The following is a 24,532-nucleotide window of genomic DNA, read 5'->3' as shown; positions in this document are numbered from 1 at the left end:
AGTTAACTTGTTACTTGTGACTGCATCATTATCCACCTCCTCACGCTGTTGCTACTCAGTCTCACACAACGTTGGCTTGCATACACTCGACTGCTAACGGCAACACAGGAGCGACTACAACCGTGAAGTTAATACACCTCTCACATTCAGCACTAAAAAAAATACGCTACATTGAACAGTTACTTGCTACTTGTGACTGCATCATTATCCACCTCCTCACGCTGTTGCTACTCAGTCTCACACAACATTGGCTTGCACACACTCGACTGCTAACGGCAACACAGGAGCGACTACAACCGTGAAGTTAATACACCTCTCACATTCAGCACTAAAAAAAATACGGTGATCTTAATACAGCTCTCCCGGCTTCGCACAAAACAGCAATGAATCAACTAGTGGCATCCATTCATCGAATTCTATCATAGCTATAATTCTGGTGGGGGAGTACTGTAGCGTATCTACCACTACAAAATTACAACTACAATTCACTAGTATATAAGACATGTTAACTCGACTCTATGTCGAGGTACCTTCTGATCGATGACGGTTGGCATGGTCGATAACTCCGCCCCCCACAAGATCTTCAAAAATGAAGTCTTTGAGTACGAGTTCACCGGTACCAATTTATATACTTTTGATACAATCTGTATTAACATCTACCAGCGATAATCTAAATGCATTTCCAGTGAATTATCAACCGTTAAGCATTGTTGCTTTAAATTCATTCCTTTATGAAGTACTTAAAATATGGCAGAAAATAAGCGAAGTTTGACTTTACAAAATTATGTTAGATTAGTCTCCTCAGGGATAATTATATTTACATTTTAAAATATTTCTACAAAATTTTAAGGAAGGGACGTGGTGGCTCAGGGGATGGAGTGCTCGTCTCCCAATGAGGAGACCCAGGTTGGAATCCTAGCGATAGCTGGTCAATATGAATTCTGCACCCGGCTCGCACCGATCACAGTGCCGACTTCAAATATACTCAGTAGCAGACGTAATCATGAATTAGAGCAGGGTCACCTTGAAAGGAGGAGTTATGTAGGCCACGTCACTCATTCCGAGACAACACAATCCATCTACGTTTCTTCTCTTCAGATTTTTGTAGTTTGAATATTGTTCTAAATATATTGCTTCATTCATTAAATATCAAGTCCTGCCGGAAAGGGAATCTTCATTTCAACGAAAATATAATTGTTGAATTTCCTTAGTAATGATGTTATAATAATATTTGTTTAATTATTTTCTGAATTTCTCTGCAATACTTATAATATGAAAAATAACTTTGCAATATAAAAAATAACTTTTTCTTTTATCTGTATATTTATAATTTAAAATATGGATCGTAAGCAGAGTTAAAAAAAATTTAATCTTAATACGCTTAAATATTTCAACTATAAAATAACAGATTTTTAAGCAAATAAGAAGAAAAAAACTAAATTTCTTTCTAACTATAGAAAGTAGTATCTTAATCTTAAACTCAAAGCTTGACTTGAAACGAATTACAAGTATTTTTTTTTTTTTTTTTTTTTTTTAATTTTCGTCTGCCTAAATTATTTGACATTAAAGGTTTTCAGCTATTTTCTAATTACAGAATTAGGGTATACAAAATGTAGTTCAGTATTAAATGTACTAATTAAACATAATATAAATTTTATACATATACTTCAGTTTATTTTGCATCTTTTAATACCAAATATATAACATTATATAACTTAGTGCAAATGAAATTATCATCCATAAGAAAAGTTGTAAAGATCTGAATGTATGATAGCTTATTTAGTAAATGATAATTGTCCTCTGTTCAAGCATTTTAATTTTTTAAAATTATTTTGATCAATTAAAGATGGTAAATATTCTTTCCATGCTTTACCTTTATTAAATCCGAAAATAAAATAAAATTGTGATTTAGCTGAAATGTTGCTTATCAATAATTTATTGTAAATTATATTTTTGTACATGCAAGTTGAACAACCTACTACACTTTTATGATTCAACTATGATACAGGTATATATATACAGGTATATATAGATATTAAGTTATGAACATTAATATTTGGAATACTATCAGATAGGAAAATTAGTCATGGAAAAAATTTTAGTGCCTTATAATTTAACGAGAATTAATTTTTATAACTGATTTATATTGTAAAAATATTTCAATAGTTGTGCAGTTAACAAAACGAAACAATAGCTTATCAATAGTGTTTGAAAGGCATAACCTCACCAAAAGCTTAAAAACTATTGGTGCAATCTTTAAAATAAATAAATATAGATACATATACATAAATATAATGTTAGTTAGTGTTACGCTTTAAGTTTAACCAACTAGGACAAAATATAATTTGTTTTTCATTACCACTAGTAAAAAACTTATTTTAATTAAGTTTCAGAGGAAATTTCTCAGCCTTTTTAAGAAAATTTTTAAAATTCTAAAACTATAATTTGTTATCCTTATCATCCAAGATAATACCAATTTATAAAGCTACCATTGTTTATATTGGTAACATTTCTTTTCACAAATCAATATTAGAAATCGATAAAGAATATATGAATGGAAACTATTTAAAACAGGGATGTACAATCTATATTTTCCAGGTCATGAATTAAAGTGACTTCTTTTGACGATTTTATGTATGATTTATAACACGAGAATCAACACAGCGCATAATTAACACAAGATCAACTAAAACATAGATCGCGATGCGTGGCGTCAGAGGTGAAGATCAGTGTCAGTACTGAAACCCCCTTTTCAACTATCAACTCCTCCTTTCGAGGCCGCTCTGGTTAGAGTCCTCTTCCCTCAGGCTAACTGTGAGAGGTTTTTGTGGCTTTTCGCTTCATGTAACGCAAAATATGGTTAATTCCATCACAAGTCCTCCATGTAGGGAAATTTCTCCTACTACTTGATCCAGGAGTTTCTTTGTCTTCAAAATTACAAGGCTACGAAGATGAATAAAAAAATACAAGTCGGAGTCATTAATTAACTCAAAATTTACTACAAGTTACGGAGTCATTAACTCAAAAAAATTGTGTCGGCTGTTCAGTTACGGTCATAAAAATATCTTAATGAATATTTATATTGTTTAAGAGCAAGATCAGAATGAAGAATATCGGAAAGTATAATGGAAATAGAACCGAATTTAGCTTCACGAAACTAAGCGGTGATAAGATACGATAGCAATATTGTAAAATTATGATAGAAACTATACCTGATGGGAAAGTAAAATGTGAAAGAAATCGCTAGTGAATTTCAGTGCTATATCTCCCATATTTACAAAACAAAAAAGAGCCGACTGTTTATTCAAAAGTAATTCAGAATGGTCCGTTTTTTTCGGCTCTCTGTGTCCGCTGCGAAGGATCAGAATTCATGTGTAGCTATCATGCAATGAGCAAAAGCACTGATTTATCATTGTAAAGGACTAGGGTTCGATTCCCAATGGCAGCTAAAAGTCCACCTAGCTTCTCATCAATAGGTACCAACTAGTCTGAGAAGTGAAATCGGCTTATGTACTATGCTGACCACATTGCTGCAATCATGAAATGAAATTGTAAGTCATGAAATTGTGGAGTTTAACCTCCATTGAAGTACTAAAAAAATAAAATTGCTAGTCTAAAATAGTACTGAAACCTTCGACTTCCAGTGCGTATCAGCGTTTAATATATTTAGAGAGAGTAATTTTTATCTTAGGATAATTATTCTTTATTTCAAAATACCTCTCTTAAAGGAATGAGTCCTGAAAAAAACACGTTTCTTTCATAGAATTTTACTGTATTTCTAATTCTATTTTGTCTAATTTTGTTACAAAGAATATAATCTGCCCTATTTAATTAGCATATTTGAGGTCACTTCCTCGAACCTTTGAGATTCGCTCCTTAAATCAAAAGTTATTCTGGGTGTTCCTTTTTTTTTCTTTGTCGCATTACACCTACGTGTATTATTCTTGTTCTTATGATTAGAAATCGTCAAGGGACTTACTTTCTTTTGATAAACATTGGTTCAATGACCCCGAAATGTTCTAATGATTATACTCTGCTTTATGCATTTTTTTCTTTTCTTTGCTCTAGACTTAGACTATAAATACACTTGATCATGATAGCAAAAGTACTTAATGTTGCTTACGTTTAACGCATTGTAGACATGACAGCCAACTCAACTCGTCTGTTACAAATTTTGTAAATACGCAGGTAATTGAGATAATTATCATAACTTTCAGCCATTTAAGCAAGAGAAGTGAACTATTACGACACAGCTTCATTAGAGTTTAAAATCGAAAAATACTAAAAATTAAAATTTTTTTTTATTCTGTTCTGTTTTTTTTTATTTTTATTATTCTGTTAAAATCAAAATACTGCTTAATCTTTTTTTTTTATCTTGTGCATTTCTTTTGGAATAGTTTGTGGATGTTCCCCCAAAAGTAACGATTAATCACAGGTTTCGTATTAAGTGAGGGCGACGCCGTTCTTTGATTAATGGTTTGCTTCCTGATTTTCACCCACTTCCTGATTTCTATCCTCTTTCGAAAAAAGTATCCAACTTCAGTGATATACCATGTCAAAATCGTATCATTCAATACCTGTGTTGCCGTGCAGAATATATTTTTATCGCCGAATGAAAGAGAACGATGGAAAAGGAATTTACTTCGGTATTTTAATCGGAATCGTTTTACCTCTTTCAAGTAATGTGACTAACAGATGAGCGAATCAATTATCCGAAAGTGATATTTTAGAAATCGCAGACCTTGTTTCAGTATTATGTAGATACGTAGAAAGTTATGACTTCAGGATTATTTTGGATTGATTTAATTTTTCCTGTAAGGTGGTTAAGCAACATTTTTGATTTTTTTCTTAAATAACCGACTTATGGATTCAAAAATTGTAGAATTATTTTTATCGAACTTACTTTATGCTTAATATTTATTTATATACTATCAATACAAAGTTAATTTTTTTAACCATTTTTTAAAAAAAAAATATGTAAGTAAAAATCATAGAAATCAACTGAATAGGTAAGAAACCACAAACAAGTTTCCCTAACCAAACTTGTAATCTGAAATAGTTAGAAAGTCATAGGAATTTTTTTTTTAAAAAAGTATTATTCACATACTTTTTTTTAAAATTTTATTGTAAACATCAAATTTAATCAAATGCAAAATAAATTTAATTCAAGTAAGAAAACGTTCACACTAACTTGCATGCCGTTTGAACAGCAACAACCACCCTTCAAGAATATATTTAAAATCTTAGACAAAAAAAATAATAAAAATTTATGCTGATTCGAGGTTCAAATTAAAATTTCAGCAAAAAAGCGAAAACACTATCGAAACTTGTTAAATTACTATTGAGAAAGGAAGGCGAAAAACATCAAAATCCGTTTGATGGTCTGATGCAACTTATAAGTCCGCTAGCTGAATTCTTTTTTGATTTTTTTTCCGGCAATCAAATACACTTTGATGCAATTATACTTTCTTGCATCCTCAATAATGATTCGTTGTATTTCGATAGCAATTTTTTTTCTTAGTTTTACTTTTCAACTTAATTTCTGACAATGTATATTAATGCTGGTCGCCATCTTGCGTAATAGTTCCTTTTTAATGTTTTTCACTTTGCATACTCTAAAATTTATTTTAAAAAAAATCAATGAATAAATCATTTCCATTCTTTAAGAACACTCATTTCCCCCACAAGAGATATAAATGAAAAAGCTTGTCACCACTATTTTTATTTCATCTTCTAAATGACAGTCATACAAAACAAGGCTAAGAAAATAATATGAACAAATATAAGTGGCAATTTCATTTCATGTCTTCGTAAAATGACATCTCTTTACTGAAGAATGAATTGAAGCTTGGTTTGACCCCTTTGTATTCGAACGATAGATATTCTTTTTGCATTTTTTTTTCTGTTTTTGAATCGCGGAATATTTGAAGGAAAAAAAATGCTATTTGATGGAACCAAAAGGGAATTGGAAAGCGACATCAAAAAGAATATTTTGCCTTTTCTTATGTGAATAGTGCAATTCTTTTGAAGAAATATTTCCCGCAATAAATTAGTAATTTATGCATAAGTAATATGGATTTAAATAGTGTTATAACTTATTTTCAAATGTGCTCTTATAATAAAAAAGGTTACATCGTGAGTTATTCCTTGCTGAAATTCAAAATGCATAATAGCAGAAATGATTATAAAATATTCCTAAAAATTTTACTACTTTAAATACTCTACTTAATATTAAAGATATTATAGCACAGTAGTACTAAGCTCATTTTTATCTTATCTGTGTGTATCTTTCTTCCTAATTATGTCTTTGAGATTTTATGACTTTCTTTAAACCAGACACTCCTGACTGTCACCCTTCAATCTTTGAATTATATTTGTATTTTCTTCACTGTTTTGTGCTTCCCTTCCTGTGAATGTGTGTTTTTTCAATTTTTCTAAAAAATATTTTTCAGAATTAAACTAATTTCTGTGATCACAGACGGGGACCTAAAGATCAAAAACTGACTCGTTCAATTTATTTCTTCTGTGTTTGTTTGTTTCTTATTTTTACTTTGTATTGTACTGAATTAATAAATGCGTAGGTTTGAGTAGAAGAATTGGAATACGAAGCAAAGCGTTTTAAATTAGGGTATAAGCATTTATTATTGAATTAATTTAAAATTAATCAACATTTTTTAAAAAACATTTGAGATAAAATTATGAAATTTGATTAAATTTCAAAATTGTATCATTATTTATCTCACAATCTTTTATTCGGGGCATCAAAATATTTTGCTAGGAAAATGGCTGTGAAGGTTTTCGTGAAAAAGACTAAAACGATTTATTTTATTCGAAATAAATTCGATTTAATTTCCAAAATTTGATTGAACGTTAAAATTTGTAGTTAAATAGCACATTTTGATTAAATGTTTGAATTTAATTAAATATGTCAAAATTTGTTTACATGTTAAAGACGTAGCAATATTATCTGCATAATCTACTAAGAGGCACCAAAATATTTTGCTAGGAAATGGCGATGAAGATTTTGTATGAAAAATGTTAACAATTTATTTGATTTGAAATTCCTTGGAATTTTATATAAACTATTGTAATGTCCAGTGCACTTTAGATTAATTTTTAATAATTAAAATCAGTATAAAACTCTTCTCAATTTCTAATCTAAGTTAAATTTAACCTTTCATTAATTGATTGATTTTAGTGTCGTGAACTTATCTCTTCTGTAACTTAACTGTCACCGTTGAGCATTTTCTTAACCGGCGTTTTTCACTTATAACATAATAATTACCAAAAGAGAAAAATAGTTCAGAAACCAAACACAATAATATCATAAATAAAAGCTAATGTTGCAATTCATCCATTTCTAAGACAAAAAGGGCGTGTTTGTTCTATCCATTGCTATATATTAAAATTATTGCTTTCGATAAAACAGTGCTACTTAGATAAAAAGTGCGATTGAAGAACATGGCGAATATTAGCATAAAATATATAACGTGGGAACAAAATACCTTTACTCAAAACCAAATCACAATACATTATAGATAACATCGATAAAGCTAATGTCAGTGAAGGCTTCATCCAAAATCAATCGGAACACAATTGTCACACGCCTTTAAGAACTTCAGCATGAAATTGTAAAAAAAAATTGCGCTTACCTGAATATTTAAGAATAATAGTGAAGAGAGTGCCAAGAAAAAGGTATTATCAAAAATATAACAGCTAAAAGAATGAACTGGATAGTTCATATTGGCAAAGATGGGCTGGCGAAAATCAGTAGAGAAGAGTTTGGTTGCAAAGCGGAAAAGGTCAAAACTACGATTACTAAACTAAGTTTACATGAACTTTCCTTTCCATATTTTAATATTAAATTACTGATATAGATGAAAAAGAATTCGCTCGGAATGGTTTGTGTCGCATTTTAGTGTCCTTTTAAACCAAACGTAAACGCATTTTCTGCTCACGACGTCTGCTTCGTACCCATAGACAGTTGTAAAATTTATAACGGGTTCAAAAATTGTGTTTTAGCTATTTCTTCCAGAAATATGAAAAAAGTAAGAATGACATTTGAGAAAACAACACATTCTGGGAAAATATATTTCTGAACACATTTCTGACAAAATTTATGGAAGCAAGATTTGATAAATTTCAGTTATTCTGCAAATTTTGAGGGTCCAGAATCAGAACTCATTGAAAAAGGGTATGTTTATTGAAAAAAAAAGTGCGTAGTGAGTCGATTTGATAACTCAGTGTTTATTGTTTGTTTTCAAAAACAAAATTACTTCGAAACAAGTCCATTTCAAGCAGAAGTGATACTCTGAGAGAGGCGATATTTAAAATTACATTGCGTGACACACTGTAAAGTAAACTTCACATCATTTTTTTTCTTTCATTGCAACCTCTTTTGATGAAATCAGCGTAGACCAAGCGCGTGTGCAAATAAACAGAATACCTTTGTTTAAAAAAATAATTTTCACCAGAGAAGTTTGAAAAAAGTAATTAAATGTTATATGCTTATTTTCTTAAATAAATAATAGCTTTCTTAAATAATGTATAATGATGTAGCTATATCTATTTTCTTAAATGCATGTTTTGAGTTATATCCTCACATTGAGCTGTTTATGTTACGTTATGTTATGTTATGAGCTGTTTACATTTTCTCAAATGCTTGTTTTGAGCTATGCCCTCACAGTTTGAGCTGTGTCCATTTCCTTAAACATGTATTTTCAGATGTGTCCATTTTCCTAAACACCCATATCACTATTGTAATATATTCCAGGTCTACCACTTGAAACTTAAAAATTGAAATTTCAATGCATGAATATTCAATCAGTAGATTAGGGTAGGTTGTTTTATGTACTAATTTATTCTTCAGGTGAGGAGTTCATTAGCAGTTTCCTCATGAGTTGTTTCATCTATTTTCAAGCGTTTCTTCATATTTTGCTTCATGGATTTTTTTCTTTGGTTTTGTTATTTATTCTTCCCATAAAAGTAAAACCTTACATGTTCTAACATAACATTCGAGTTATAATTTAGTTAAAAATTTAGTTATCTTATTTCGTCTGAAAGCTACCGTGAATAAAAACTGATTAATTTTTATTTGCCTATGAGTTTCGATTTCATTTTCTGTATTTTAAAGAGACTTAAATTCTTACAAGTAGATAATCGTTTTATTTTAAACGTTAGTTTGTTTAAAAAATAAAGCGTAATTCCTGATCAAGATTTAAACAGTTAAACTGATAAAAATAATTTAATTCTTACAATAAATAGAGATATAAGGCAAACTCTGAGTATCGTTCTTTCAGTTTGAATTCTAACTCAATTGTAAAATCCTTTAAAAGCTTGCTGAATATCTTTCGAATTTAATGTTGCATCATTTGAGGGAGAAACTATTGTTGCATATCTTCTTGCGATCTGAAAATCGAAAAAGCGATGTACAAGAAAGGGGCATTAACATTTTGATACATGAATTCGAAGTCTCGCTTTCCGACTTTTCAATATCATTGTAAAAAGTGAAAAAAGATTCCTTTTGTCATAAAAATGTACAGTAAAGGAATAACGATACTAAAAAGAATGAGAGCAGAAAAAATATTCTTTTCCCTTCACCACCCAACGGAATTTCGAAAGAAAGTAAAAATCCTTTGAATCGTTTTCTTGCGCAGTGTACACCCTTTAAAAGCGTCTTTTTACCCCGCCATTTCCACTAGTAGTCCAAAAATAAGAAGTTTCTGTTTCTTGTTACAGTCTTTTTCTAGTCCATTCAAGTTCCAAAGGGTATTTCATGCTCGTCGACTTTTGATCGTATCGCCAATATACTCCACACTTGGCGAGTGATTTTTCGTCGATGCCTTTTTTAGGCTGAAGTTTTCTTGGTATATTCTTAAACAAAAACTGAAATGCAATAAATATATTTAATAACAACAGAACATATGTAAGAATGCAAAATGATGTGTGGTTTCATTTGAATAATTAAGAGCGGTTAAAAGATATCAGAGAAAATTGTGCACATAAAAAAGCATAAACATTTAAATGTCTGGCATATCTCCTTCTTTTTGTTAGTATATAATTTTTTAACGTGTTCAATCAATTGAATAGAATTTTTGTGTAAAAATGAAATTAAAAACGGCTTTCAAATAATTGATTAAGCATGGGAAAGTTTGGGATATCTGTTTGTCTATGTAGACGTTTGTCTATACAGTCTGATGTGTTACATAGAGTGTTATATAAAGCTAGCCGAGGCGTGAATACATATATAAAGCTAACTATGCCCTTAATTATAGTATACACATTAGCATGCATCAATTAGCAAAATTTAAGAACTTACTAGACGCAACTAAGTGATATTTCGTTTTCAAAAGTAAAACGTTTTTTTTTTTTGTGTGGAAAGAGTTATTGCGTTGTTTCTCATCTCCAATTAAGTCTGACGGAGTCAAATCAGATCTAAAAACCCGTTAACAATCAGAAAAATCGATGACTAGAAAAAGAGAAGTCACCTCCCAAGTAGTCTATTGTAGGAGTATTAATAATGTATATTAAATTAAAATTCATAAAAAAATAAGGGGGGAACATTTCTTTTATTTTATTTCACATATTGTAATCTCTAGTTTATCATATTACAAATACGAAAATTTTAAAAAATAGCCCTTATATAATACGATGTTTTAAACTTTATTTTTTTAAATTATCCCTAACTTTCCATTTTCATAAATTGAAAAAAAAATCAACCAAATTTGATTTCAATTTGATTTTTTAAACTGCATGAAGTTAATTTTAGTTTATGGTTGAATTTTTAAGATATTTATCTCCAAAAACAAAATTTTTAAATGACGTAAAATAACATTTTCGTGGTTTACTCTGGACCCCTCAATGCAATAAAAAAAAACTCCCTACGTGCATCGAAAACTACATTGTAAATATTGCATCAGAATTTGAAGTATATCGATTGAAAATGTTACTGGTTAGAGACACAGCAAATACGAGAAACATAGTTTCGAGTACATTGCGTTTTAAATTTTTTTGATTATATAAATATGTATGTAAATTTGATCGTATAAATATACAAGTTTGCAACTAAGTATAATGCATCCTGATCCATAAAATGTGCCTTCTGCGTTATTTTCAGCAGTTTTAAATTCTAGTCAAGCACTTTTTCTTGTTGATCTAAACTTGATGCTTTTTTTAGAGTAGCAGTCGAAATTCGACGGTCATCTTAATTTTAAGTATAATCTTTGGCTACATTTAATTCTAATGGACAATTATAGTATTTTATTCAATTTTTATGCATTTTGAACCACTCAAAACCCCCAAACACTATTTCTTTTTTAATATTGCTAATTATTAAACTATTAATAAAAAGACGCTTACTTTCGTTTTTATCCAATAGGAACTGAGATCATCTGTGCTCATCTGCCGTTTGTTTACAATCTCTGTTCACTGAGAGCCATTACGTTCTAAATTTTAGTTTGAATTTTTGTAATTACTTCCAAATTTTTTAGTTTGTATATAAATATGTCAGAACAAAGGCACGCATAAAGAACTATGCCCTAATGTAGCTTAATAAAAATGTGAGTTCAATATAAAGTATTTTTATAACATCATTTAATTTTAAAGGTTTGAAACATTATTAATCGTTGACGAAATTATTCTATACAAACGTCATAAGTTGTCTAAATATTTAAGCTTGTTCAATTCAGTAAGAAAGGTATTAGAGTGAGATACTTATAATGGAGATATCTATTCAACTGCATCACTTGAATGGAATAGATCAATCAATTGTCGTTCACACTATTTCTATTGGACGATTCTATTGGATCATTCCAATAGAAACGGATTCGTATTGGTTGTTATCTGTAACTGATTGATCATTAACGAACGTCCAGTGGACAGATAATTGAAGTGATGTCAGCTTAAATATTTCAATTACCTGTTCATGTGATGCTATAGGAATACAAAATAGTTCACTTTTTAATCAATTTAGTTTTGATTTCAGACTTTTTTCCGGACATTTGTTTTTGATATAAAATTCCGTTTTAAGTTAAAGTAAATATTGGATTAATTTTTTTATATAGAATAGTTTTAGGCTTTAAAAATGTAAAAAAATAGCTAAAGTTATTATTTTCTTTCTAATTTGTTGCAGCTTGAATTTAATGCCGGTAATCATCCTTAGCATGATAGTAGTATAAACAAAACAGTACAAAACATGACAGTAGCATAAACAACAAAAGATACTGTAATATGAAAATATTTTTTTTAAGTTTCGATCAATAGAAGAAATTAATGTATTCCTGTAAAATATATTCCTGTAAAATTTATTGACTTTATTTTGAATGTATTAATCTATATTACAAGCGTATTGAAACCAAACATATACATTTACTAAGTTCCACATTGTAGAAATAGAAATTGAATTTTATAAATACTTATAAAATAATTTTTAGCTATTGTGAAATTTGTATTTACTCGAAAAATAAGAATGTTGAGAAAAGATACCGTGAAGATTTTTCAGCATACAGGGAGGCATATTAACCATCTGAAGAATCCGATTTGGATAACCAATTTTGTCTGCAAATGGCAATGCCACTTATGGGTAAGCAAATAAAAAAATAAATACATGTTTACTCAAAGAAAGTACGCTTCTGTGTATGATTACGTATTTTTAAATATCACTTGCACAAATATTTTAGCATAAAGTCATTATCTCGAATCATTACAATAGTATCTCAGGGCGGAAAATCCAATAATTAGATTGGAAGTTATAAAGGTGATCTCTATTTTTATTTTAGACTATTTCTTTCCATTTTCAATTTTTTTAAGGAATTAACTAATGTGCTGCGAATGGTTCCTTAATACACTAACTCTGTTCTTATGAAAATAATCCTATAAATGAATAGCCACCAAAAAAAGAAAATATGTGTTTAATATGAAGCTGGATACTTTTATATCAAACAATCGCTTAAAAATTGCTACTGGCCATAACCGACTTCTTCAAAAAATGTTACTTTTTTCACTTCAATACTGGATTCTTAATATAATGTTTCCGGATACTTGGATAAAATGATTATATGAGGAATGCCTCATCCCTTCATCATCGAATTTCTAATTTATTGGATGCCACAAATTCACATTGTTGAAAAATTCTCTCGGCCACTCACTTTATTGGATTTTTCATCCTCCAAATCTCCACACGACGTTAAAAAAAGGCAAATTTTACACATTTTTCCTTTCGGGACTTTCAGCAACCCTGATTGCCACCTACCGAAAATCGATGCTACCTAACTTAGGTTTCCAACCCCCTACACCCCTTTACGCAAGAAAAATCGAACTTTATATATTTTTTTATTTATTTATTTTATTTTCGAATTTTTTTTTTCCCTTTAGTTTTGTGTCAAACCTTCCTTTGGATACTTTCGCATTTCGAACGTTTTCTATTTGAATTTTCCCTCTTTTTTTTTATTGGTCATCAGTATCGATTTGAATGGGGTTTTTTTTTTGTTTGTTTTACGGGATATTTTCTTTTGCATTCGCCTAAAAGGGTTTTAAATTCTACTTTTCCATTTGTGCAGATGAAAGATTTAAGAAAAAAATAAAAGCAAAAATAAATTTTGGTTGTGAAAGAGTTAAAAAATGTTGATTCGATGAGAACTGGAAATACCTTTGTGGCGTTTTTTATACAGAAAAAAAAAAGTTCTTTTACGAAATATTTAATTTTAATCTAATGGGTTTCAGGCTTCGTATTATGGACAGTGAACATTTTTTTTACAATATGTTTTACTAATAGCGAAAACGCAAAAAATTCAATACAATTCTTCTTTATAGCCAGGTTATTTCTTTCATATTTAAAAATAGGTAGTAATTAGATTTTATGCAACATCTTGATTATTTTGTAGCGTATTATTTTTTAACGATGTGCTTGCTTCGAGTTTGTTTAGCTTCGAGGTTACTAATTAATGAAATATCTATTGTTAGATAATTTAAAAAACTAAAAACAAACTGTTAGAAGTTTAGTAAATAACTAGCAGTTATTTTAACGTTGTGTTTTCTTAACTGCTATTTTACCTTGTTTTTGTTGTTCACAATATCTTATTTTTTATAAATGAAATTTTAAAAAGAAAGAATTAAAAATGCTGATTTTTTTTTATATTAACCTAGCAGTTTTTAAAAAATTAAATAAAAATTAAATTAAAAAAGACATAAAGGCGGCAAATATACAGTATAATATGTACAGTACAGAAAAAAAAAATATCGAAAATCGACTAACATACAGAGATTTGAAGTGATTTCTGTATCCACTTTTAATTTAAAATAATTTCGTATGAGTTTTGATGGTCTGGTTGACAACAAGAAGTATGTCACAAATACAATTTCCTATGCAATTTTAGTGCCCTAACTCACCTAGAAGTTTTTTGCAACATTTAAGCGGTCCCTGTTATATGAAAACCCTTTTAAACTTGTACATTTCGACAAAAATAGACTAAAAATGCCCTTTAAGAAAACCTGTAGCTCTAGGACAATAATTAATTTCAGATATGAAATACCTACAAATTTGTTCCCCAGAGTAGTCATTGAGAAATATTTTTGGTGCATAGTAAAATATGGTTATACGAATAGTAGGGGAGAGTGGGGTCAGTTGTAACAGGGTACGATTGTAACAGAGCAAAAATTTCGAGTGTCGGGTTCTAGATTTGGTTCCTAGGTGGCGCACAAGGTGTATTTAATAAATCTATATGTACACCCCTGATGGCAACCATTTTTATGTACTTTTGAAAGAGTTACATCACAAAAGATATTTTCACGCCACGCAAGTACTTTTTTTGGTATTAGAATATTATATTGTAACAAAGTAATTTTGTTTAAACAAATAAAAATTAGTAACCGAATATGTAAGTGGACACTTTAATTAACATTTCAATAAAAAAAAAGATTAGTTTTGCTAATTAACTAGCATTGTTTTTAGCAAATGAAGCTGAAATGGCGTCTTGGGGACAATTGTAACAATAAGTAAAGGGACGATTGTAGCAGCTGAAAATAAATAATCTTATGTTTACAAACCATTACTTAACTCTTTAAGAACCACCAATAGTTTCCTATATCATTTATATTATGTTGCATGTGCATTATTTTATTTGTCACCTTTCACAGCATAAATTAAAATTTTTAACCCCTTAAAGTTAAAAGTTTAACCCTTTAGGTTTCTGCTCATTATTATTTTTACTCCTAAAATATCACTACTATTTTGATCAATAAAAAAATATATCACAACTATGATAATATGTGTAATTAACTATGTTTTAGTTGAATTTATGAACTGTTACAATTGACCCCGCAAGTGGGGACAATTGTAACAACTGCACGACTGTCAAAAATTGTTAATCACTAATATAATAATATTTAAAATAAGGTATTCATTTTTTTTGTAGTAGAGGATAGTCTACTTTACTCGTCTGTCAATTAATACTAATAATATATTGGATTTTTTGTTAGTTAAAAATAGTTAAGTAAAAAATGTTACAATTGACCCCACTCTCCCCTATTATTTAAAAATAAAGTGATACTAGTCTTGATCTTCGAGAGCTGGTTGATAAATCTAGACAAATATCTAGACGAATGCAGACTATGGGAATTGAAATCCTGTTTTAATGAACTGGACAAAGACGAAGCATACTTATGAACGCTTTAATTACTTCATTTTAATAAATCAAATAAACATAACCATTGTTATCCTAGTTTCAGTAAATGTTCTGTGTTTGTCTTTTTGGTAACATGGTATATATCTAAGCAATATTCTAATTCCTGCCATACGTATGATAGAATAAGCGATTGTAAATATTTCGAGCATTTGTACAGTTTGCTGCTACAGTTGCTCTTTGTCCTGATCTGGCCGTTTCCTGATGCTGCTTCATCTATTGTTAGATTATAATGCTTTTTCCTGAAATTTGACTGAAAATGTCTTAGAACGACAATAAACAACTGTACGTTAAAAATTGTTTGCTGTTGCCATATAAAACTATAGTGACGGAATAACTTTGTTTCGGTTAAATAAAAGAGCTATGGACTTTGCACAATGTAATTATCTATATTATATAAAACGCTAATACGTACGTATGTATGTATCAATAAAACCGATGATATTTCTTTTCTCGCGCTGGCAACAGTTTTCATTTTTAATTGATTGGATTCGGCGCGCAAGAGCACGTAGTGAGCAACCAGATAACAATAACCAGAGTGAGCAGTATCAGGTTGTTCAATTCAGATTCATGCACTAAAAACATGGCAATATTTAATTTAAACTCAATTAGGAATTAATTAATTAATTGAAGTGAGAATGCTTTAAAAGGCCGCTGTTGAATTGATATTTTTCTACTGGGAGCTACCTAAACGTCTAAAAAACGTTTAAGTGTTTGTATTGAATGCATTGAATTTTTTTTATATTTCGCGTTTATTTATGCATTGAATTTTCACGCTTTAAAATGCAGAATATTAGTGAAGCAATATTTGATAATTTATTTTGCTAATATGTTTCTTATTTAGCTAATGTTTTGATTTTTTCACCATGTACAATCTAAATAGCTAATATACTTTTTTAAAAGCCAATAAGAACATTGGTAGAATTCTTCTACATAAGTAGAATACTGTGTCTTTGATGACAAAATACTATGTCTTTGATGATAATATATTATGTCTTTGTGCTAGAACATTGTGTTCATTGGCGAGCGAGCGCAGCGAGCCATGGTTCACGGCGTGAACCACATAGGATTGCGTAGCAATTCTCGGGGGTTGGCGAGCGTTAGCGAGCAGGGGGCGGAGCCTCCTAGTTTTTATTTAATTAAATATGAGACACCCTGTTTGTTTAGTCAATGTCATAAGTGGTAGTATGCATTTCATAATTTTTTCCTAATTATAATTACAATAGTGTATTTTGAAATATTGTATTTTTATTTATCTATTATTTATTTTGAAAGGAAGTAATTAATATTTTTAGAAAATTCAATGCTTATTCTATTGAAAAGTCTACATAGGATATAATTTACAACAGTAGTTGCGTACTTTATTCCTGTTTGAAAAACAGAAAATTTAACATTGTGCTTTGTCCGAAAAAAAACGTCTTTGCCATAGAAAGCACAAATTTTACATTGCATGAATTTACACTTTTTTGACTTTTTTCATAAAAGCAATCATATTTAAATAACTTCATCAATACAAATTTTTTTTATAAAATTTATTATTCTTAAAGATAGAAAAGTATAACATAAAGTTTCAGATTCAATTACATCTTGTACAAATTTTACATTAAAATAAATAAAACAAACGGTGGAAAATTGATTTCGACTTTTAGAAATACTGGAATATAAAATTAAAGGTGTATAAATACTGTCATCACTGGACTTCCATGCAGGTGCATTTAAGTTTTGAGACTGACAATCAGGCAATTTTACTTAAAAGTAGAACTTTACCCATTTGAATCATACATTTCCTACACCATAAAAATACACTAAATTAGTTATTTCCAGAAAACTCTACACTTATAATGGTAGCTACAGTATAAACATGCAGTAGTTACAAAAAAAATAATAATATGGCGAATCACAATTGTTGTAAATACCAAACATTAATTTTAGAATTTACAAGAAAAACAAATGAAAATAGAAGTGAAAATGCATTTGTTCCATTGTTGCTAGAACATTTTTCTGTTCTGAATTGAAACTACGTTCATTTCCCTACATTATATCACTCAAATAATTAATTTTGTGTAATATATGAAAAATATTCATTTGGGAATAAAATTATTGTAAAGGAATATAATTACGACATAAAAAATGGACCTCAAATATTTTCTCAACATTTGATGGTACTTAATATATGTTATTACTAAGGCCCGGATTTTGATGACATTTGAATTTTTTTGCATTTTTTGTTCTTAAGAGCATTTTTTTAGATTTATAGGGCTTTTTTCTTTAAATTTTTTGGCGTATTTTGCATTTTAATGTATTTTTTAAATTTTTTATTAATTTCTTCCAATTTTTTTATCATTTTTTATTATTACACTGGCTTCCAAACAATGAAGAAAATCTCTAGGATATTAACAGGTGAAGCAAAATCTTTTCAAATTGAAGAAGAATTGTAAGTAAGTGAGACCATCTTTTTCAAGTACGCACCTATAACATCAGTAGACGTTGAATGAATCTTCTGCAGGAATGAAAATTTACTTTCAGACAAGAGACGCTCGCTTACATTTCAAATTATCAAAAATCCTTTAATAATCCAATGTAATTCTGATATTCAGTAATATTATGAAATTGAAGTTGTTATATTCATTAAAGTTTTTATGCAAAATGAAAATGTTTTGGAGTCAATATATTTTCCTTTTTTTGTTATTTTAGGATATAAAACATATTTTTCAAACTTTAATGAACGTCGAACAAATATTGCATTGCTTTATATTTTTTGAAATGGCTCATAATAATTTTAAAGAGTGAAATATTGTTTAAGTTCATTATTTTTACTTTATTTAAGTCATGTCATAAGGCATTTTTAGCGCAATTTTGATATTTTTTAGGTCATCAAAATCCGGGCTCTAGTTATTACTAAAATTATTGTGATCGCTTCATTGTTTTTAAAATTTATAAATATGACGTGTATCGGCACATCAATTGAAATCAATACTTATCAATTTTTTTCTCGTCATCGGTAGAGTATAGGAGGTGATTAAAAGTTTTCCAGCTGATGCTCAACAATGACGCCCCAATCAATACTCACAAAAGTGACAGATGCGTCTCTTGCGAAGTGCTTAACTCTAGCAGTTCGCAAGAAAAGTCCAACTTCTCGAACTAATTGTTTCATGAAAGCTCTTTAATTTCCATTTTGCTATGGTGATTAAGGTGATGAAAAATGAGGATTTTTAACTCTCTCGTTTGTCAAATTCTATTAGCGTTCCAATGCTAATTACTTCTCACACGGAACGCAATGAGAATTTAAACTGTTTTGAGAGATGAAGGAATGGTTTTTACGTTCTAAAGGGGGGGGGGGATTCAACTGAATGAAAAATTTCTTCACTGGGGAGATTGTGACAATTTAATTGACTACCGCTCGTGGTAAATTAGTGATGAAAAGCGTGAATATTAATTTAGCTTAATTGAGCATCTATTTGATTGTTCATTCATCGATTCTGAAAATTTAATTTTAAGCAAGAGACCTTTTTTAATTTGTTTATAGAGAGTATGAAACAAAAAAAAAACTCAATTAACTTTTTCTTTTTATAACTGTATGATTGATTTTCTAGTTTCGCAACAGCTGAGTTCAGCGCATATAAGTAATGCAGATAAGCTGAGTATTGCGTTGTACATTGAATAAAATGTGCAATATTTGTTCTTATACATATTCATGCATCTGACCATTAAATTTAGACAAGTGAGGCATTATTTTCTTTATGCACTTATTAACGTTAAGTTCAATAAAATCAAAAGTAAGTCGGTAGAACTAATAAATTTTTGTGTTTAAAAATGTATAAACAGAAAATTATATTTTCAATATTTCAAACTTTTATAACTTATTAAACTTTCGTTCTATTAACTTAATTTTGATTTCATTGTATTTAGCGTAAAAAGCACATGGCATCCAATACTTTGCTTTTCAATATATGCCAGATAATCAAATAGGTATGGCATACAATGTCATACATAGGATTTACGAAACTTAACTTCACATACATAATACTTTATAAATCTTAAACTATTAGTCGTATAAATTATTTTGGTTTTTATTCGATTCAATGTGGTTAAGAGAATACCTTATTTGCTTAGATATGAATTTCAGATTAAAATTAAATATTTCAGAGAAAGCAATACCTCACTTATTCAGTGAAGTTTTTCCCTTTCTGATCCCTCTACTCCTCAGTAAATTCAAAATGGCAGCTAAAGCTCACTTTGAGTGAGAAGTCAAACTTTAGGTATCCATATTCGGCCCAAACCACACATTAAAAAACACTTTCCAACTTTTTTCTAATTATTTCCGCACTCAAGTACTCAGGAACCTATATATGAAATTTGTTAAAATTTGCTTTCCAAATTTACATAACTTATGCTTGCTTCAAAACAATTCAAAACTCAAAAGAACATTTTTAATCTAATGCTGATGTTAAAAACTGACTATTAAAAAGATGATTCCATTTTGCCATTTTTTTTTTTCAGTTTCAACAATCAATCTCCAGTATTATTTATTTCTTTTTTGAAATGTAAACCCCAAGCATTCCAACATTTTAACATTAGAGAAAGACAAATCTAAAGGAACGTGATTAGTATTTTTAAGGAATATACAAATAATTTCCAACATTCTCTAACTTTTGCGCTTACGAGTTGGCAATGCCAAAAAAAGACGATATTTTTAGGTGGTATTCATAAAATAAAATACGTCCTCATACGAGTTTGTGTGCTGTATGTACTTAGTATAAAATTCCACGTTCGCGAAATATTTTACCTTCTGTTTTTCTTTTCCCTTTGCTTCCTTTTGTTCCACATATCAAACATATTTCATTCCGTTTTCTTATCAGATAAGCTACAACTCAACGCACCTTTAGGAAAAGGGACACGAGAAGGAATGGTGGGAAGAGCTATTTTCCATAACTTTGTGAAATGAAAAATGACGGTTGGAAAATTCGCTCTCTGCTTTTGGAATTACCATCATTCAAGAAGAAAGTAGATTTTTCAAGGGTCATCTCGATATGTTGTAGAAGATTTCTACGTCTTGCTTATGATTTCTTTTGCTAACATTTTTTTTTCTATTCCCGTTCCACTTTTTTTTTATCAATACATCTTTTAGAATATAAATATTTCTTTTTATTTCTCCCTCCAAAAAACTATCGAATGTAATCTAAAGTTTGTTCAGTTTAATAATACAAGGCGAAAAAAAAATTTTTGTTTGCGAGCAGTTTTTTCCTTAGATTTTACTTCGTTTCGCAAATTGTAAATAAAATTGTCTGCCTCTAACAAGTTATATTTTAAAGCAGATATCACATTTTTATCCTTTATATTCAAACGTAATGACAAAAGATGCTCTCTTTTTTTCCAAAACATAATGTAAAATGCATATTAAATGAGAGTATTATTTATTAATGAAGAGTATTTAAACTAAATTTGTATTATTAATATAATCTTTATATGTCTGACGCTATTTTTAAATAATCCTTTCATTCTGGTCATTGAATAAAAATGCTAAATATTTCTTCGAGCCATTTGTGAGTTAATTTTTTATAATTTTGGGAACTAACTCATGTCGTCGCTTTGAAACTAAACCGTAGTAACTCGTAAAAATCGAAAAATGAGATATTTGGGTCATTTTGTGTAAAGAAAATCACCCTTTTAGAGAAACAACGTGTTATCTTCATAAGTTCCATAAAATTAATTTAGAGAGCAGATAAATCGTTATCGCATTGGAGCGATTCGCCTTCTTGGAAAAGTTAGAAATCGCTCTCTTGAAAAACTTGCTTTTTTAAGTTACCACTGTTTAGTTTCAAAGCGACGATGCGGTGTTCATTAATTATGAGGTAAATAATTTTATGAGAGATGACGTCACAGTGATGTCAGACACATAAAATTCTTGGGATTTTTTATTTGTGTGCAGCGTATTTGAATTGCACCCATCACTGAAATGTCTTGTCACGAATCAGTCACCAAATTGACCTGTAATGTTTGAATTTTTTTTTTTTTTTGTACTTTATGATGATTCTAGATTTCTAGTGCTTAAAACATGAGACTTCTTAGACATAAAAAAATTACATTGCTTGTGCTTGAAAAGAAAACATAGTTAGGAAGTAATCGACTTCCTTGAACTACAATATCTAATAATATTTTGAATTTATAATGTAATTATTTATGCTTTCTGTAAATAAAATTGGCGTTTCAAGATCACACTTTCTTCGATGCCTTGGTAACGATGTGACAGGCAGCAACTCAACTCTTTTTTATTCTAAAGGCAGTTAAAGAGTATCTATCACTATATATTATTAAAATAATAATATACTGGCTTGGGGAAAAAGAGAGATTTGCGGGTACTATGGTAGCGGACGAATCTAGAGTCTTGATAGTGTGGAAATTACATAACCTTGAAACGCTCATTTTATTTACAAAGACAGTCCCTAGTGAATGTTTCAATTTCTAACATAAAATAAGTATTTTTTCCCTTCTCTTCCGCAATGTATTATCAAAGCCAAAAAATTTATTTAAATATTTATTAATTTCAATAACTATTTATAGTGATTAAATTTTTTTATTTCTTATTTTACAGGCAACAAATGCCAACGAGTCTGGAAGGACAGATTACTATGGAGAAAACTCCGAGTTACTTTATTACTAAAGAAGTTCCGCCCCGAATACACGCCATGTCACCGTCCGTCCGCTTACTGGTAGTCGTACGAGATCCCGTCACCAGAGCCATATCTGACTATACTCAATCCACGAGTAAGCGAAAAGACACTCCGTCTTTTGAGGACATGGCCTTCCTCAACGTTAGTACTGGACTTGTGGACACGTCCTGGAGTGCCATCCGAATAGGAGTTTACGCCAGATTTCTAGAGTGGTGGACTAGATATTTCAGTTTAGACAGAATACATTTTATCAGTGGTGAAAATCTAATACGAGATCCTGCTGGGGAAATGGGAAAAGTCCAGGACTTCCTGGGCTTGAAACAAGTCATATCAGACAAACATTTTTATTTCAATGAAACTAAAGGATTCCCCTGCCTGAAGAAATCAGAAGGCAGTGGTAATCCGCATTGTTTAGGCAAAACCAAAGGACGAGCTCATCCAGATATATCATTATCAACTATTCAAAGGTTAAGAGACTTTTACAGACCTTTTAACATGAAGTTTTATCAAATGGTTGGTAGGAATTTCGGATGGCCGTAATACATTTTTCTTTTTGTGCGTGAATCGTAGGAATATTTCTTAACAGCAATACATTTTGTAGATCATGAACATATACAAAATGTTCGGTAGTAATTCAGCAAGAAATAGACTGAAGCATATCAAATCAATTTAGGATTAATATATGAATATATCCATTTAAAAAAAAAATATAAAAAATTCTTACGCTGAATTTGTATGCATTAGTCTTGTTAAACTCTCCATACGACTCTTCTGCCAATTTACGAAAAATACAGCCTTGTTTTATTATTGAAATTATTTGATTTAAGTCCTTTTTGTGTTTTCTAATTATGTGAAAATTATTATAAATATTGTGAAAATCACTCAAAAGATTTGCCTCAGCAATCTGTTACCAATAAAAAGGATTCAATAGCTTTGTCAATAAGTGGTTAAGATTTTCATATTGGTTTATAATACTTTGATTACTAGCAAACTGAGCTAATAATAAAAATTCATATCTTATTCTGGGTAATTAAAAATAGTTTTTTCTTTACTATCTAATTTTTATCTGCCTATGGTGTCTTCTAAACCGCTTTATCATTCAAGTTTTAGAAATAGTTAAAAAAAAATACAAAAGCATTTCTTGCTTCATGAAGTCCAAGTAAATTGTTTTTACTGAGATGAGTGTGTTCTTTAGGGACTTAAAGTATTATACTACTATGAATATCTTAACTATTAATTTTTAAGTTTCCTGTGATCTTTTTTTGTAAAGAATAGAGTTTCAGCTTGAATAATTAATTGTTTTGTGTGATGGATCATTTAATATGATTTAGCAATTCATTTTCACAATAGGAAGATAACTCGTATATGCATATTTTGCTTTTAAGTAAGTGAAAAAAATTGTTACGTTTAATGAAAAAATATTATTCTTCGTTAATGTTTGTAAATATCTTACGTTAGATATGCCAAAGATGTTTTATAAATTATATGCCGCGCCAAATATTGAAAAATTAAGAGAATACTTTATTTTTGCATTCTAGTCATGTTTTTATTAAATCAAAAATTAAATAAGAAATTCTTGTTCATAAGAAATTATTCTAAAGTTCTCTTTCTAATGTTCATCTTTTGAATTAAAATTTTCTCTAAGTGTTTCTATATAAAAAAAGAATGTTTTTAAAATTTTCAGCCTATAATGATTAAACTTTGTATGGAATAGGGATATCTCTAATTAGGTTGGTGAAAAAGTTTTTTTTAAATTGAAAATAGGCTTAAAGGGATGAAATGCAGCATAACATATAAAACTTAAGTTAAAAAATCCAGAAATTACCTTGAAAATATGAGAGTAGTACATCATTTCCAGAAAAATATATTTGACTGCTTAGATGGGCAGGTAAATATTATAATGAGTTATAGATTCTCCTCTGAAAACTTGCAAAGATTCATCAAAGATTATCATTTGAATTAAATTTTCAAAAATAAATAAAAAAAGAAAGTTATGATATAAATGAAAAAATGACACAAAACTTTTAAGTTTTTTATTATTACTTTTAAATAAAATTGTAATGTGCTTTGAGGTTATTTAGACAGTAGATTAAAATTTGTTCTGCAGATAAAGTTCAGGTTAGAAAAACAAGGGATACTCCTCCTCGACTTTAAAAAAAAATCATTTGCACCAACCTATATTTC

The 24,532-nt window shown here is 29.4% G+C and overlaps 1 protein-coding gene across 1 annotated transcript in view; it reads left to right on the top strand.

The window, feature by feature from the left end:
- The window catches only part of LOC107457172 (heparan sulfate glucosamine 3-O-sulfotransferase 6), a 67,685-nt gene extending 43,674 nt beyond the window's left edge, over positions 1–24,011 (top strand). The window contains exon 2 of the mRNA XM_016075270.4: positions 22,270–24,011. Coding sequence (XP_015930756.3) covers positions 22,270–22,888 — 619 coding nt within the window. The 3' untranslated portion in view covers positions 22,889–24,011. The remainder of the gene's footprint in view (positions 1–22,269) is intronic.
- The last annotated feature ends 521 nt before the right edge of the window (positions 24,012–24,532 follow it).

The sequence above is a fragment of the Parasteatoda tepidariorum genome, chromosome 7 (genome assembly GCF_982258835.1).
Source record: "Parasteatoda tepidariorum strain Cologne lab strain chromosome 7, Ptep-v5.0, whole genome shotgun sequence".
NCBI lineage: Eukaryota > Metazoa > Arthropoda > Arachnida > Araneae > Theridiidae > Parasteatoda > Parasteatoda tepidariorum.
The sequence above is the reverse complement of the archived record's forward strand: the minus strand, read 5'-3'. Positions and strand labels throughout refer to the sequence as shown.